Source organism: Sciurus vulgaris (genome assembly GCF_902686455.1).
Source record: "Sciurus vulgaris genome assembly, chromosome: 14".
Classification (NCBI taxonomy): domain Eukaryota; kingdom Metazoa; phylum Chordata; class Mammalia; order Rodentia; family Sciuridae; genus Sciurus; species Sciurus vulgaris.
In genome coordinates, this window is record NC_136475.1 from 60,183,136 (window position 1) to 60,199,206 (window position 16,071).

General features: G+C 48.4%; 1 protein-coding gene across 2 annotated transcripts in view; it reads right to left on the reverse strand.

Annotated features, from left to right (window-relative positions):
- RHOQ (ras homolog family member Q) overlaps positions 1-13,716 on the reverse strand; it is a 34,883-nt gene extending 21,167 nt beyond the window's left edge. Inside the window, exons 1-2 of one of the 2 annotated variants that reach the window (XM_079111231.1) lie at positions 13,342-13,716; positions 12,727-12,785 (exon numbers count right to left, since the gene is read on the reverse strand). In XM_079111231.1, coding sequence (XP_078967357.1) covers positions 12,727-12,785; positions 13,342-13,483 — 201 coding nt within the window. In that variant the 5' untranslated portion in view covers positions 13,484-13,716. The remainder of the gene's footprint in view (positions 1-12,726; positions 12,786-13,341) is intronic. The other variant, XM_079111232.1, reaches the window with a different exon arrangement.
- Between the last annotated feature and the right edge of the window lie 2,355 nt (positions 13,717-16,071).

Genomic DNA, 16,071 nt, shown 5'->3' on the forward strand with positions numbered 1-16,071 from the left:
CTAGAAGGTCAGGGGGATGTCCCCAGGAAGAAGACTCTGAAAGAGCACTTGACACACCTGACTGCGTGGAAGGACAATCAAAGGTGAGACAGAGAAACATACAGTGAAAAATAAGGGGGGAAATAAGGTCATCATTAACTCCAGAGCAACAAGAGTGGTACAAGAAGGACAGTCATCATAGTATACTACATGGCCCAGCTGGGCCCACGGAGTCATAAAAACAGAAATACCGACCATCGGTCAGCCTGAAAACACCACGCAGCTACTGGAAGAGTGTGGATGGGAAGTGGCAGGGACCGATGAAAAAGCCAAAGCCTCATCCTTGGTGCATGGTACAAAGTCAACACAGGGTGTCTCTTACCAAAATAAACAGTCAAAAGTGGATGTCTCAGGGGAGCGGGTCACCTCTTTTCAGTAAGGGATCTTTTGTGACTTCACAGTAGGACCTAACAGAATTGCTGATTCTTTAAATCATCTGCATTATGACTTTGATAAAAAAAAAAAAAAAAAAAGATGACTTTTTTTTTTTTTTTTTTCCAGTTGGGAGAAAACCAGAAGGAAGTACAAAGAAGTAATATTCTAGAATTATTTAATATCACCACCCAGAGTCAACAACTTTAACATTTTGACTATTTTGTCCCAATTTTATTCCCTGAATATTATACATATTCTTCAAAGTTGTAATCATGCTATATATAGTTCTGATTCATGCTTTTTCACACTTAACACATCATTAGCCTTTTACATTTCTTTAAATATTTGTTGAAAGCAGTTTTCAATGGCTATTCTAAAACACATCATTTTGTGATTTAACAATTCCCTTTTTACTATGCATCAATGTGCTTATAATTTATCACTATTATTAACAATACTGTGAAGAATATAATTTTATGTAAATCTTTGTGTACTCTGAATGTTTTCTTGGCACAAATTTATACAAATGGATCACTGCAAATTCAAGAACCTTTTCTAAATTAACCTTCAAATGGTTGTGTCAGTTTTTACTCCCTACAATAGTGTAGAGCATCCACTTTCCTGTCTCCTGGGTATTAATTTTTCCCATTTTGTCCAACTTGATAGGGGAAAAAAAAAGGTTTTATTTGCATATCTTTGCAGAGTGTGTCTTCACTGACTATTTGCTTTTCTTCTTTTGTGAGCTACAGGTTAACAACTTTTGTCCATTTTTCCACCAGGGCCACACACACATTGGCAACCTCATTTATTCTTGGATTTCTTATGAAATAACATAAATTGGACCCGTGTATCTAATAATCCAAGAATGCTCCAATAAAACTATTTCAGAATTGAGGTGGCCCTACGGAGACCCTGAGTATCTGGGAGTACCTGGCCAAGTCAGCAGCCATTGGCACCTTTATGACATTTCTCACGTTATCGTTTTTATAACATCTCCCATTTTCTACTTGCATTTTGGTCAGCTGTACATGCTTTCTCTTCCCAATGGACTCTATAAACCAATCCTACAGGGAACAAACCCTAATGGATGGATTTTTGTGATCCTTGCCTCACCTATGTTTAACGGATTCTTGTATAGCTAATGAATTAGGGTGTAGATGGGGGAGAGACAGGCTTTGAACACAGGCACAGAGGGAACAAGAATACTGGAAAGGAAGAGGGGAGAGCTCAAGGTTCAGGATAGCAGAACTTTGCTTTCAGCCTTACAACCCTGAACATGGTCCCCAGATCAGTACAATGACTATGGAAGAAAGACTGACATTTTGGGTATGGTGGTATATGCCTGTAATCCCAGTGACTGGGGAGGCTGAGGCAGGAGAATCACAAATTTGAGGTCAAACTTGCAACTCAGTAAGGACTTAAGCAACTCAGTGAGACCCTGACTCAAAATAAAAAATAAAAAGGGTTGGATATGCAGCTCAGTGGTTAAGGGCTGGGTTCCTTTCACAGTACCAAAGAGAGAGAGAGAGAGAGAGAGAGAGAGAGAGAGAGAGAGAAGGAATCAGAAGGAAAATTCAGTCAAAAAGGAATGAAATATCGATATTCTCCACAGCACAGATGAACCTTGAAAACATTAAGCTGAATGAAAGAAGCCAGACACAAAAGAGAAAATATTGCTTGAATCCACTTACATGAAATGTCCAGAATAGGCAAATCCATAGAAACAGAAAACAGATTAGTGGCTGCCAGGAGATAGGCAAAGGGGAAATGGGGAGTGACTACTAGCAGGTACGGGATTTCTTTTTGGGGTAATGAAAATGTTCTATAAGTTATATCTTAATGGTTAAAAGGGAGGAGGAGGAAATGTATATATCAACAATCTGATCTACCAGGAATGCCCCTGTGTAATCATTTTCTTCATAAGACCACCTGCTAGCTGCTGATACTTCCATGTGCCCATCTGGATCACAGGTCTCCCTCCCTGGCAAGGCAGTGCTGAGCAAATCAGCTCTCTCCACTTTCCCCTCCTCCCCACTTGTCACAGCCAGCCACAGGCCTCTCTGGAGGCACACCTGACATAAAGCACAGAGAAGAATTCCCGCAGGGGAAGGCCTGCTGGAGTAGACCACACTCACCACCAATATTTTATTCAAATGGACCTGACAGCCTTTCTGCTAACCAGCCCCACGGTAATGAACAACATAATGAACAATCGCATTAAAACCTCCCCCTCTAACTTGATTTTAAAGTTCTTCAATAATGTCTAGACAGGTTGGAACCCCCTTTCAAATGAGCTGATAGGAAAGTCACTAAAGAGGTGATAAAGTCAGGGGAAAGGTTCTTCTCATAATAGTCTTGCCAATACTCACCTAGTTCCCACCAAGGCCCCAAATCCATGCCCAGTGCAATGTGCCACCTGCCCTCTGCCCTCAGGGGTTCTTATCTTAATGGAAGTAAAGATCTATGCATGAAAAAAACCCAACTGCCAGATTGTGGCATAGACACAACTGACACAGTTGAAATTCAAAAAAGGAATCAACCTCTAGAGGGGAGGAAGCCATGGGTCCCTCAGCCTCAGAATGACCTTCTCACTTGCTAGATAAAAGACAGTTAAAGGTCTGAGGCTTCTGCCTATTGGAAGACAAAGACTCAGTCCAAGGAAGCAGGCATTCTGCCTCTGGCCTCTGTCCCCTCCTCACATCCACTGCCATCCCCATCTTCTCTTTTCAGGGCAAGGAAACACCTTCAGGTAATAAGTGTGAGTCCTGATCTGGCTGACTGGGGAGAACAGCCCTTGGAAAATTAAGCTAGAGTAATGGAATTTTAATTGAACAGGATGGTCAGAATTAAATTCTTTCTCCTGGAGGAAGCCTACATTGAACCAACTCATTTATAATCCCAACCATTATGCCATTTGAAAGAGGGTGGTTTCTTTAGACTGAAAGAGGAGAAAGAGAGAAAAGGAAAAGAAAAGGAGGGAAAGTAAGAAAAGAAGGAAGGAAGAAAACATTTTAAAGAGAAGAGTCAGGAGAACAGAGGAAGGGAGGAGAATGGCACAGAATGCATCTGTCAGTCACTGAGAAAGCAGTCACTGCCAAGGTGGGTGTTGGAGGAACAAAGCCCTTCCTCGTCCTCCACCCATTCCTTGGGACCTGCATGGGTATGCCATGGCCCATCTGATGCTTTGGAACTAATTCAGCACAAACCAAGTTGCCATCCTTCTTGGGCACAGGATCTGACCCCAGTCAGAGTGCCAGCTTCAGCCTCCATGATCAGAGTGTATGTTTGGTCTCTTAATGAAATGGTTTGGCATTTAGGCCTCATCAAGGAATACCTGCAGAGCCTAATGTGTGCACAACCTTAAGTCAGATGGCACTCCAATGGACCAAGGAAATCCTGCTGTTTTCTCTTGACAGTGCCAGGGCCCATCTCCACAGGCAGGCTGGATAGGCAGCCTGAATGACTGAAGGATTTGATTCATTGTAACAAATAAGGAGAGCCCCAAATGGGTAAGATCTAAGAAGGAGAGAGTGGGGGCGGGGTGGGAGTGTTGGGAGGGCAAAGGATTAAAAAAATAAATAAATCTTCTGCACTCTTGAATTTTCTTCTGCACTCTTGGGATGGTGTGTGTATGTGCTGGGGTAGGGGTGCAGGTGGCTTGGTAAGAGAAGACATATAAGCACACAAACATTGCCTCAGTCCCTTTGACATGTCTGTATGCAGCAGAATCACCCAGAGGACCTGTAGTAACAGACATTTCCTAGAGCTTTTGATTCAGGAGATCTGGGGTGGAGCCTAAGAATACACATGCCTAACAACTCCCCAGGAGACACACTCCGGACCACACTTTGAGAACCAGTGTCTTCAAACCCTTGCTGAGACACCAGTGAGTGTGGGAATCTTATCTAATGCTCTCTGCACCTGGAGAACCCTTACTCGGCTCTTGCTAGCAGCGTGTCTCTCCAAAAAGGCAGACCCCAGCCTCCTCCTGCCCCCATGAAAAGGTCCCAGTTCCCCTCCCACTACTACCCTGTGAGCTCCTGGTGGCAAGAAGTGTGCCTGACCTACCTTGTAAACTCTGCCCCTAGCACAGGACCCAGCCCAGATCTGGTGCTCAGGAAATATTTGCCGAATGGCTGAATGTTCTCATCCAGTCTTGACAGCCACCACAGGAAGTGACCCAGGCAGGAGTACATGACAAGAGGGTGGTGACAGGGATGGTGGGGAGGCAGACAATATGAGCAGCAGGTGGCAGAGGAAGATTCTGGGTATATTCTGGGAATATTCAGTTGAAAGGGACAAACATTTTTGAAGATGCATCTTTCTCCTAAATAAGAAAATTTTCAGAGAGAAAAGAAAGGCCTGGGGTAGCCTCCATGGGACAGTGGACACCTATCATTTGCAGACAATTCCCAAACAATATGCTTACATCAGTCAGGTCAAGGCTAGTGAACAGAATAGGGCACAGGGAGCCTGAAGAGGCAGAGAGAGCACTGGGTCCCTGGTCTGAGGAAAGTCCACTTACAGTTCAACGTAGGACATGGGGCCATGCCTTCAAGCAAATGGCACCAAGGTGCCTCCACACACTCATCAGCAATGCACACAAGCACTGCCACAGATATGCCCCTGTTAAGGGGTTTATGGGCAAAATGACAGAACAGCCCCCACTTCATGGGGGTAACAGTGTTTCTAGGAGCCATTTTGGCAGCAGCCCCTTTGTGTTCCACCCACAGAAACCATTCCACCAGCTCTTCTCTCCAGAAAAGCAATGTGCTGCAAGTGTATTTCTCACTCGAAATATTCAACAACAGGTCATATGCCCCAGAAGGAAACGTTTGCTCTGGCCAAGCTTAGTGTAAGTTAACATAAAGGACCCAGGACCTGGAGTCCCAGGGACTGCCTGGAATCTTGGCTTTGACTTTTAACAGCTGTGTGGCCTAGAGCAAGTCACTTAAACCTCCCTGAACTTACAAACACCAGTGGTTTCCATTTGTGATGGTGCAGGTGAAGGCCCCAGGGAGGCACCAGATGCTGCATGCTCTGCACTCTGAAAATGCCATTCAATGGTGCGTCATCCTTCAGCCCCCAGCTCTACCCTGAGCCTGGGAATACCTGCAATCCAGGGACCTGGAGAGGCAGATTCACTTCTCCCACCAGCCACGTGAAAAGAAACAGTGACAACAATAAAGGCCCCCTCCCCCCACTTTCTTTTCCTTCAATTAAAATCAACAAGCAAGGCAGCACCAGATTAATATCTCTCTAATTACTAAGTTGTCAGTCACAGGGTGAATAACTCCATAATTTAGCTCTCAAGCTTACTCCCTATGTTGACACTGATAGCAGGGATCTGAGGCCCACAAAGACACTTGTGGGACACCCCCATGACTGCTTTCCCCAACTGCTCCCCCTACTCAGAATATGAATTCCCCACACTCTCTGCCTGTATGGTCTCATCAATTGTAATCCTTCCCAGACTTTCACTCCATGGAACACTGTGTTCCGCGCACTTGGGGTGGGGACAGGAGGCCATGGGTAAGCAACTGAGGTGAGACTGCTCAAACCAGAAGGAACAACTGAGCCTCTGGCTGCCCTAGGCCCTGGTCAGCTGCCCTGAGAGCTAAGGAAGTTCTTCCTCTGGGAGCTGAGAAACTCTGCTCTCATCCAACAACCAAAAGCAAGTATTATTAAAATCCCATTTCCAAATAAGGAAACAGGAGTCCAGAGGTCAAGCTCCTCACTGGAAAGTGGAAGCCAACCCTCCAACAGAGGCAGTCCAACGTGGGGACCCAGACTGGCAGTCAGTGCTCCACTGCCTGCCTCAATACCTGTAGGTCCAGATCTTCCAAACAGCTCTTTCTACCACCTGCTTCTTCCCATCTAGACTCCTGTAGCATCCAGGTTCACACATACATTCCCAGTTGTGCAGGGGACCTTCCTGTGGTCTGATCATACTCTCCCCCCAGAAGGTTGAACACAGAGCAGGCACCAGAATGGACACCACTGGAAGTGAAGACGTGTGGAATAGCCCCCAACGCATCCACCTGCCAACTGGTCCAGGACATCACTCTCAGTTGCCACCATGCCATAACTACACACGATCTCTAATCCCTACAGCGATCCTGCAAGGTAGAAACTATCTTCCCAACTCACACAGAGGACAAAGAGACTCACAGGGGTGAGCTGGTTACCAACAGACACAGCCACAAGGAAACCCCAGGAGTCAAACTCCATCTGCAGATTCAAAGCCGCAGTCTTTCCACTGCCAGACTGCCTCCTGCTCAGAAGACCAGGAGCAGGTTGTCTCAAGAAAGATACAAAAGCCTGAGCCTGGGGACCTGGAAGCTGCTGGCCCTGTGTAGGGATAAAACTGGTGGCTTGCTACACATCTACTTGGACCCTTGGAGACTTCTACTGTATCAACAAAGCTTTTTCAGGAAAGGGGTTGTGCCTGCTGCTATTATTTAACAGCTATCCCCATAGTTACTGGTTAGCCTTTTAGCACAATGAGCTGACAGCTGAATGAGAATGAATTCCTTTTAAGACATATTCACAGCAGGTCTCACACACACCAGCACTGGGATGTGATGGAGAAAGGCACAGTCCCTTCCTCATGGAGGTCAGAGAGAGCAAGAACCGGCCCGGGAGAATATGACAGTCAGTGGTCCACGAGATCTCCACTGGGGAGCAGGGAGGGCTGTGCTGCCACCCTGCAGCCTGTGTGCAGAGCAGCTGTGCCCGGCACTAAAGAGGAACAGCAAGCTGCTCAGGGCACAGAAAGCTGCTCCCCAAACCCAGCAGGCCAAATGAGGGCAAAACCAAGCCCCTCCGGTGAAAGAAGTCAGCCTACCACGATCAAAAATTGTAGCTGTTTTTAAAAGGTCGCTAATGGTCTTTCACTTGATTTCTTTGTAACTGCCTCTCCTTCCTCCTCCTCTGCAGAACTGCTGGTCTGTCTGAGGTGCTCAGTAGTACCCACTGCTGCCAACACACGTGTTCTTGCTGGAAACTGATACCCCCATGGAGAGTTGCTTTGTTTTATTCTGTTTTGTTTTAACACCATTAGGTCACATCTCCTGAAACCCCCAATTCCACAACAAAACCACAAAAGCCCAATTCTCCAGAAGACCTCTGACCCACAAGTTTTAAAACAAGGTTTCATACCTTTCTGAGATCATGGCATGGACCAGGGGTGTAGCCCAGAGGGAGAGCACTTGTCTACCATATGTGAGGCCCTGTGTTCGATCCCCAGTACCAGGAAAATAAATAAATAAAAAGTCATTTTTGTCATACCATGGTACACACAACAAATGACAACATATGCTCTGCCCCTTTGAGGCTCTCTACTCCCTCAGTGCCTCAGAGCTGATGGGACAGCATCTCAGTACACCTGTAACCCTCATGCCTGGTACATCTATTGGGAAGCTCTTTTTGAAACAGTAGAAGTGTCATGAAACCTCAGGAAAATTATAATAGAAGTGAAAAAGACAGACAAAGGGTCTGGGAAGTGGATGGACACAGATGGAATAAAACAAGAAGCCAATCAGAGCTGATGGGCCACTGCCCCAACCTCAAGGTCCCTGCCTGCCAGTCCACAGTCTGAGCTGTCACATCCCAAACTGATATCAGAGTCCCAAGGAGGAAACACAGGGCATTCTAATCAGCAAAGGCTTTGGAGCTGAAAAAGGCCATTCACTGTTCCAACTCAGAGGAGGAGTCTAGCATTTCTGTGTTATTCGGTGCAGCCTGGAAATATTAATAGCTTCTAAAAAGGTTAGCAAAATGCATGACGAGAAATCTACAGTAGGTTACTAAGGGAAACCAGGATGCTTAGTGACAGCATCTCACCTGTTGTGGCTAATGTCTGGAAGGAACCCTGTGGCTCCTCCCAGACTCTGCTCTTTGGGTCCCTTAGGGATGAAATGTGGGGCTAAAGCCACCAGTGGGCATTTCCTGGGTCCTACTTGTGTTCCATGCAGGTCCTCTCAAAAAAGGCAGTCTCCCATCTCTATGTGGTTTTTATAAGCCCACTCATTTACCATTTCCTCCTAAGGGAAAAGTCTTAGGAGGACTTTTGTGAAGGGTATTGTGAGCATGCCTGGCTTGAAGGGAAGAGGAACCTGATGCGTGGCAATACCCTCGTTCTTCCTCGTGCCCTTTTCCCATCATGCTGGGCCCTTGGGCGCTGCCCCATGAGATGTAGGAGGGGCCTGTCGAGGCTCCCTCAGTGGAGATTCCCTTCTCTAGGGGAAGTGCCTCCCTACGCACCCAGAGGGCTGGCAGGGCAGCCACAGCTGCTGGGCTATGTCAAGTGTGAAACAAACCTCCCCTGTCATTGAAAAAGCTACCCCAGGGGACATTGGAGTAAAGGATATTTATAGCTCTCATGTATGCATCCCTGAACTTGTGTGTTTAAGTTAAGAGACATAGAAACGACACGTCCAAAGGCATACAAATGGAATTCCACAAACGGAGACAGTGGCTAAATCTGGAATTCTAGGGATCCCATACTCACCCCCAACACACATCCTCCTAAATATGGGTATTCTGGGACCTGGGATAAACTGGACTTCAGTCCTTCTCTCTTCAGGGTATCAAGTTCTGCCTTCCTGCCAAGGATTAAGAGATCAGCCTGGAGTCCAGGCTAGAGAGCAGCTTGCCAAGCAGCTCCCCACTGACTTGTCTGTATAGAGGGAATTCTTCCCAGTTCCCGCTTGTTCCAAGTAGGGCAGAGGCAGAAGGGAAAATCCCACCTCTCCAATCCCCAAGAAGACAGTGGGGATGGAACAGAGCCCATGCCAAAGTTCTAAATGCTGGGCAAAAAAGGAGAAACTCCACTCAGACCCTGGCAGAAAGCCAGACCTCCCTGCGAGGCCCCCGGTGAGGAGGAAGATGCTTCCATTAACTTTCACTCCAAATGTGTGGCAGTCCAAATGTTACACTGCCTTTGGACCACCCATGGGCTCAGTCAAGAGCAGAAAGGGCTTCCCTTTGGCAGCAATGCTAGTGAATAAGCTGGGACATTGAGGAATGTCCTCAGGCAAAGCAAATGATGGGGACTAACATCCCACAAACTCTCATACTCTCATTCTTTGTCTCTCTCTTTCTCTCTCTCTCTCTCTCCTAATAGCAGCACAGGTCTAGTGAAAAGCACTCTTCTCTAGAAGGAAAAAGGTCACCTTACTTCAATAATTCCTTGATTGGTAGATTCCAAATATGTAAATTGTGTATGGCTTTCAACTTGACTGGGGTCATTGAGAAGGTCAAGAGTAAGCAAGTAGACTAGAGGTGCCAACCTGGGGGAAGTGCTACTGCTGTTATTTAAACAGGTCCAGCAGGTGCCCATGTGCACGAGTGAACATTTTGGAGAGAAAGCAACTGCTTTCTAGCACTCTGAGCTTCCTCTCTGAAAAATAAGCACATCTTACCTCCCTGAAAAATAAACCTGCTAAAGCCTACATATGCCCCTTGCTTCTCAAATTCTGCACAGAACTCTTAGATATTTCTCATATTATAAACAGGGGTGAGGCTCCATATCTCCACTGAAAAGATTCTAGATCTGGCCTTCTAGTGAACCTTCTATCAACTCCAGGCATAATGCACTGTCCTCTTCCACCTGTGGCTCCTTCCCCCCATGAAATTCCCAGAGCAGAGTACAATAATTTCTGGTACTATCTTTTATACATCTACTGCACATGAAGAACAGTGTCAACTACTTTTACATACCTTAAAGAATTTAAGATAGCCTACAACTCTGCAGTGTAGAGTCTCATTATCCATGTGTTTACTATTATAAAGAAGGTAAATAGCATCGTTAGAATCACGTGACTAATGGTTTCAAATACCATGGGCTTTCCTCTGCTGCCCATCAGGCTTAAAATTTTCTATACATACATATATGTGTGCCTATGTTTGTATATGTGTTTGTTTATAATAATTCTTATAACATCCATCTGACAGTGATCCTTAGAGGCATGGGGTCTCAATGACCAAGTACAACACAGAAATCTCTTACGTAAGAGATATGAACAGGTATGTGATCCAGACACTTCTATTTATGCTGACATTAGATCCCTACCTTAAATTTACTCTTTTGCATTCCCCAGATGCTTAATATAGTAGTAGGTGTACAGAAGGCACTTATCACTTGGTCTCATCATTGGCTTATTAGTTAAAGAGATGAATTATCACTAACTTTGATCCCAAAACAGATGTCTTGGCCACTAGGAGAAACACTAAAGGGGACTAACACACATTTGGGCCAACAGAGTAGGTGTCCCACAACTAAGTAAAAACAAGCCTTATGTTGAGCTTGGTATATATATTCTAATCCTCTGCTGGAGAGAACAATTAGAATGACATATGGAGATCCCTGGTTCTATGAGTGGGCTTCACTTGGGGTGTTTCTTTGGATTTAAGTTCAAGATGGCATACAAACCCCACTCTGAGAATGGCTGTGAAGACTCCAGGTATCAAATCAACGTGCACACAATCTGACTGACATGGGGACGCATCTCAGCATTTCCCATGACTTCCTATGTGCACAATCACCTCAAATGAGTGTGGATTCAGACATAATCTTAATCCCTATAGCATCTCAATAGCTATGTGACCTTAGGCAAGCAACTCAGCCTTTCTGAGCCCATGTCCTCATCTGCAGAAGGGAAAGTTGTCTCACAGAGTAAATAAGGTAATATTTGCAAGTGGTTGCCTCAGAGTGACATGTAGAAGGCACTCTGCAAATATCAGTTGGCTCTGAGAGCGCACAGAACAGCCCTGACATATCCATGTTGAGTTGAATGGGATATATGGTCAAAATATGATCATAGTGACAGGTAAAAGAGATAAGGGAAGAAGAGGTAATGAAAGAAGTTAAAATTGGAGAAAAAATTTTAAAACCTCATTTTTCAACCAATCACGCCAACCTCTTGTTTAGTATACTTCTTAAGAGTTGATCTTCTTTCATTAAATGAGTTCTGCCTCTTGTCCTCCATACCTTCTCACAAAGGTAGAAGGAACAACAACTACAGGCAGGCAACCAAAAGGAGCCCTGGGAAGCCAAGAATTGTTGTGCAGTGATGGGCCAGTAAAGGGGGTGGCTTCTGGCACCCTGAACTGCCAGCAGTTTTCCATCTTCAGTTTTAGAAGCCAAGACCACATTAAGGTACTCCCCCATGTCATTTTCAGAATCCAACACAGAAGCTAACTGAGTACCACAACTCTGAAAGCCAAATCTAGACAAGTTACAAAGAACAGCACTCCTAACTGAGTACCAAGTATGTGCTGGGCTCATCAGTTGGCATATGGCACACGGTATCTGCACAGGGGGATGGTCTTTTTTCTTTTTAACCCCATTTTACAGATAAAGAAACTACCACTGGCTTCCCCTGAAAGATCTCTAAGCCTTTCAGCTGCTCACATACCCTCACCAACTCAAGTCAGTCTGACACCAGAAAACTTCTGCTTAAGTCTTCAGGTAAATCATAGAACTGGATTCTGCAAAACTTCATCACACAATCAGCTGAGGCTTAGAGCAAAAGAGGGTCTGGGAAGAGGGTGGAGTGGGAAAGGAAGAGAGAGAAAAGGCCTTACTCCTTTAGGAGCACAGTCTGATTTGCAAACACTGGCCAGAGGCTGCAGCTGAAGAAGTGTGCATTTTCTTTCTGCACTGCAATCTCTCCAAAGAAAACCCAAAGTCACCTGGCCCTCCTGAGGGGAAAATGCTCTTCCTCCAAGATACACACTGAACTCTTAACCCTTCTCCCCCACACCCACCCCAGGGAGTGGCTGGATGGTTGTTGTTTCTTTTCTTTTTCCCTGTGGTCCTCGGGTAACACCACAAATTACGTTTCCAGGGACTGGAGTCCCAGAGTGCAATGATGTTGTAATAAACATAACCAGGACCAAATGCCTTCCCATCATGTTAGATGATGCCATTTCCCACCAATCAGGCTCCTCCGGCAGGCAGACCACTCACCAATGAGGGACCAGACGGAGGCTGTGAGGGGGAGACCTGGTCATCTGCAACTAAAAATAAGGGCTCTTCACCATTGGCCACTGCCACTTTGCAACAGGAGTTGGGACCCACACAGAAGGACCCACACAGGCAAAAACTTTCATAGTCCAGGGGTTCACATGGGTGGGCCAGTCTGTGTGCATTTTTTTCCCCTAATGTCCTGACTTGAGAAAAGACCTGATCCCGAGGGAATCCTGGCAGACACACCCTCCCACCTACACACCTCAGTTTCCAAAAGCCCTTAAGCGCCACAAAGAATCAGGGAAAAGGAGATGTCGGCCAGAGGCCAAGACACTCACCTGTCCGGCCGTGTCATAGAGTCCCAGGAGGTACTGCTTGCCCCCCACGGTAACGCTGACTGCAAGGACAGAAGTGGGGGTGGGGAGAGAAGCTCACAATGACCTGGACTCTGAGGCAATTTCGTTCCCCACCAGAACCCTCCTCTCCCAACCCAGCTGTTGGCATGTGGGCACTCCCCGGGAGATGTCACCCCCTTTTCCTTTGCGCAAGGATCGCTGTGAAGTGGCATGAGTTGAGATGTGATGTGGTCCCCAGCTATCCATCCCCTTCTCCCAAGTCCCAAAGACTCGTTTTGCCAGGAACCCTCAAATGTTTCTCCCAGGGGCTTGGGGCAATAGGGGAGGCAACTGTGGGAAGGTCAAGGAGGGCGCGGAGGGGACTGGGGAGTGTGGGGAGCAGGGGCGGGCGAGGGGTCGAGAAAGAGGGGTGGGAGCTGCAGCTAGGGGGTGGCCAGAGACACACAGCCTCGGGGGTGGGCAGTTCGCCTGGTGGAGGGCGCGGCGGGGGAGGGGTGGGGAGTGCGCTCAGGGGAGGCAGCCAGGGGGCTCCGTGAAAGTTGCTCTAAAGTTCCCGGCCCGGGGAGCGGCCCCTTAGTCAGCAGTTCTGAGGCTTACCTGCGTAGTGGTCGAAGACGGTGGGCACGTACTCCTCCGGGAAGGCGTCGTTGGCATAGCTCATGAGCAGGCACGTCTTGCCCACCGCTCCGTCGCCGACCACCACGCACTTGAGCATCAGCGCGCCGGGCCCGTGAGCCATGCTGCGGCCGGCCGGCCTCCGGGCATGGTCCCCCCGGAGCCCCCGCCCCGGCCCCGGGCTCAGCCCCAGCCCGCCTGGGGGGTCCGCCGCCGTCGCCGCCGCTCGGCGCAGCAGGGCCACCCCCCCGGCCCCATGCAGCGGCTCCCCTCGCCGGAGGGGAGGGGGCGGCGGGCCCGGGACGCTGCCGCCGCCTCGGTCGTTGCCCGGATCCCCGGCCCGGCCCCGGTCGCCGCGCCCGCCCTCTGCCCCCACCGCCCGGCGCCCGCGCCCTCTCCCCGGCCCGGCCTCCCCAGGAGGATCCGCTGGATCATAAGACTGTCCGGCCCCGGGGGAGACGGCAACTTTGGGGAGGGCGGCGGAGGGAGGGGAGGGGCCAGGCGGCTCTCCCCGCCCCGCGCCGGCCCCGGCCCCCGCCCTGCTCGGCCCCGGAGGAGGGCGGGCCCCGGCGCCTCCCCCGAGTGCGGCCGCCCGCCCCGCGCCCCCGCCCTGCCGCCGCGGCCGCCGCGCGGCCTGCCGCTCACCCTAGCTTGACTCCCCGCGAGGACAGCGCGGAGGGGCGAGGAGGAGGAGCCCGGGAGGAGCGGGAGGAGGGCGAGGCGGGGGAGGGGGCCGGAGGGAAGCGCTCGCCGGGAGCCGAGGGCTCCTCGCTAAAGTGCCCGCTGCGCTCGGAAACGTCTACAGGCCCCGGTGCCGGGAGAAGACAAGGAGGCCGCTCGGGGAACCACGACGACTTCAACGATGACGCAAGAGTCATGCAAAATTCTACATATATATTTAAACTCCACCCGGAAGGCAAGAGCCATCCTATCGGCCTCTTAAGTGCACAATAGAACTAGAAACCAAGCGGAAAGGCCAAGAGGATTAAAAAATAATTTAGGAGGCGCCCGGAGTGGGGATGGGGGTGGGGGTCCTGAGCTGAAAGGCAGGACTCCTGGTTTATTGCTTAGTCTCCTCCACCCCCCCCCCACACCTTTAACAGCACGAGCTTGAATCATTTTCTATAACACTGGTGACTAAGAGATACGGCGTGTTGAACCGTTAAAGCACCCCCCAAACAGCCAGAAAAGGGACATCCATAGGCTTTGGTTGCTGCACACGTACCGGTGCTCCCCCTGGAGGCGACATTCTCCTAGGCCCTCTTTCGGTCCTAAGTGTCCCTCCTAGGTGTTCTACTCTGATGTCTGAGAAGTGATACCCTCACGTGCCTGTGATCCACGCAGCATCCCCCGCCCCTCTATCTGGCAAAGCAAAAAAACCGGTCTGGCCAGGTCCGGTTCTCGAGCCAACAATGCTGCTTTGAACACTGGGAAATGGAGGCAAGAGTGCACTCCACGCTGACACGGCACCGCACCCCTATCTCCAGTTTGCTGACTTGAGGGAAATTGCTTCCTTTCATCGATTCACAGCATTAGAAAAAGCTGTGTTGAGAGGCAGCATGGAGGTCACATAGACCATGGCCCTTAGGTTTTAGGTGAGTAAACTGCTAAGAGAGGTGATGTGGTTATCCAAAAGGCTGCTAGCTACTCTTGCCATTCAAGGACTTGATGCACAATTTAGGAAATGCTCATTTCTATGCCCTCATTTCTCAATTCCCAGTTCTCAAACCCTTAATTCTGATTTCCACTCTCCCAGGAAGACTTCAAGGGTTATTGGAAGTTCCCTGTGGATCTATATTAAGCATCTCTCCAGACCCCACTCATTGCATCTGAATGTAGGTTTTGCAGTACCTTTAATGCAGCAAATTCGGAAGATAACTTTGTATGCACTGAATGACAGGATAAGAAAGACAGTACAGTGCCTCAAATTCAGGGGTTGCCACTTTCTTTTAAAGGGAAAGAGAGGAGAGTTTGCCCTGTTATTTGTCTGCAGGACCATAGGCTCAGACAGCGTTTCCAGGGCTATTGTACTAGAAGGAGGATCTACCAGAAGAAGTTAAGGAACTTCTGGAGGGTACTCAGTCAGAAGAGCTGAATTTGGTCCCAGCTCTGACATGAGTTAATAGTGTTACCTTTAGAATGTCATTTCCCTTTTCTGGGCCTCAGTTTTCTGTTCTATAAATATAAGCTCATCTCACAGGGACCCTGGGCTCTGGGTGCTCTGGGAAAAGCTCTGGGAATGTCAGAGCACTCCAAATGGGGAACTGATGTGGGATGAATCATGCAGCGGTGATTTCACTGGCGACAGTGACCTCATTCCTTTGGCCCACAGCAATGCCAAATGGTCTGCCAGGAATACTTAGAGCTCTGGGACCAGTCCTACCTTGGTGTTGCTGTGGAGTGAAGAAGTGGTTATTCAGAATGCCCCCATGTCAGCCCCTGATTGTTTTAACTGGAGGACCAAACAGCCCTGGGCAGGAACCTTGCTTTCCCAGGGCCCAAAAGACGATGCCCCAAGTGGTAAATAAAAAACAAAGGCAGTTCTCAAATGTCAGGATTTGAGGAACAGGAAGTAATTCTGTTTCTAAGCATCTCCTAGGATCTCTGCTTGCTTTTTTTCCTTTTGTTTGAACTGCAAGTGTTGAAACAGACACAGGTCTGTGTGAGAACAGAGAACTTTTCTACTTAGCCTTCTCCTTCTCTTTTTCCCCT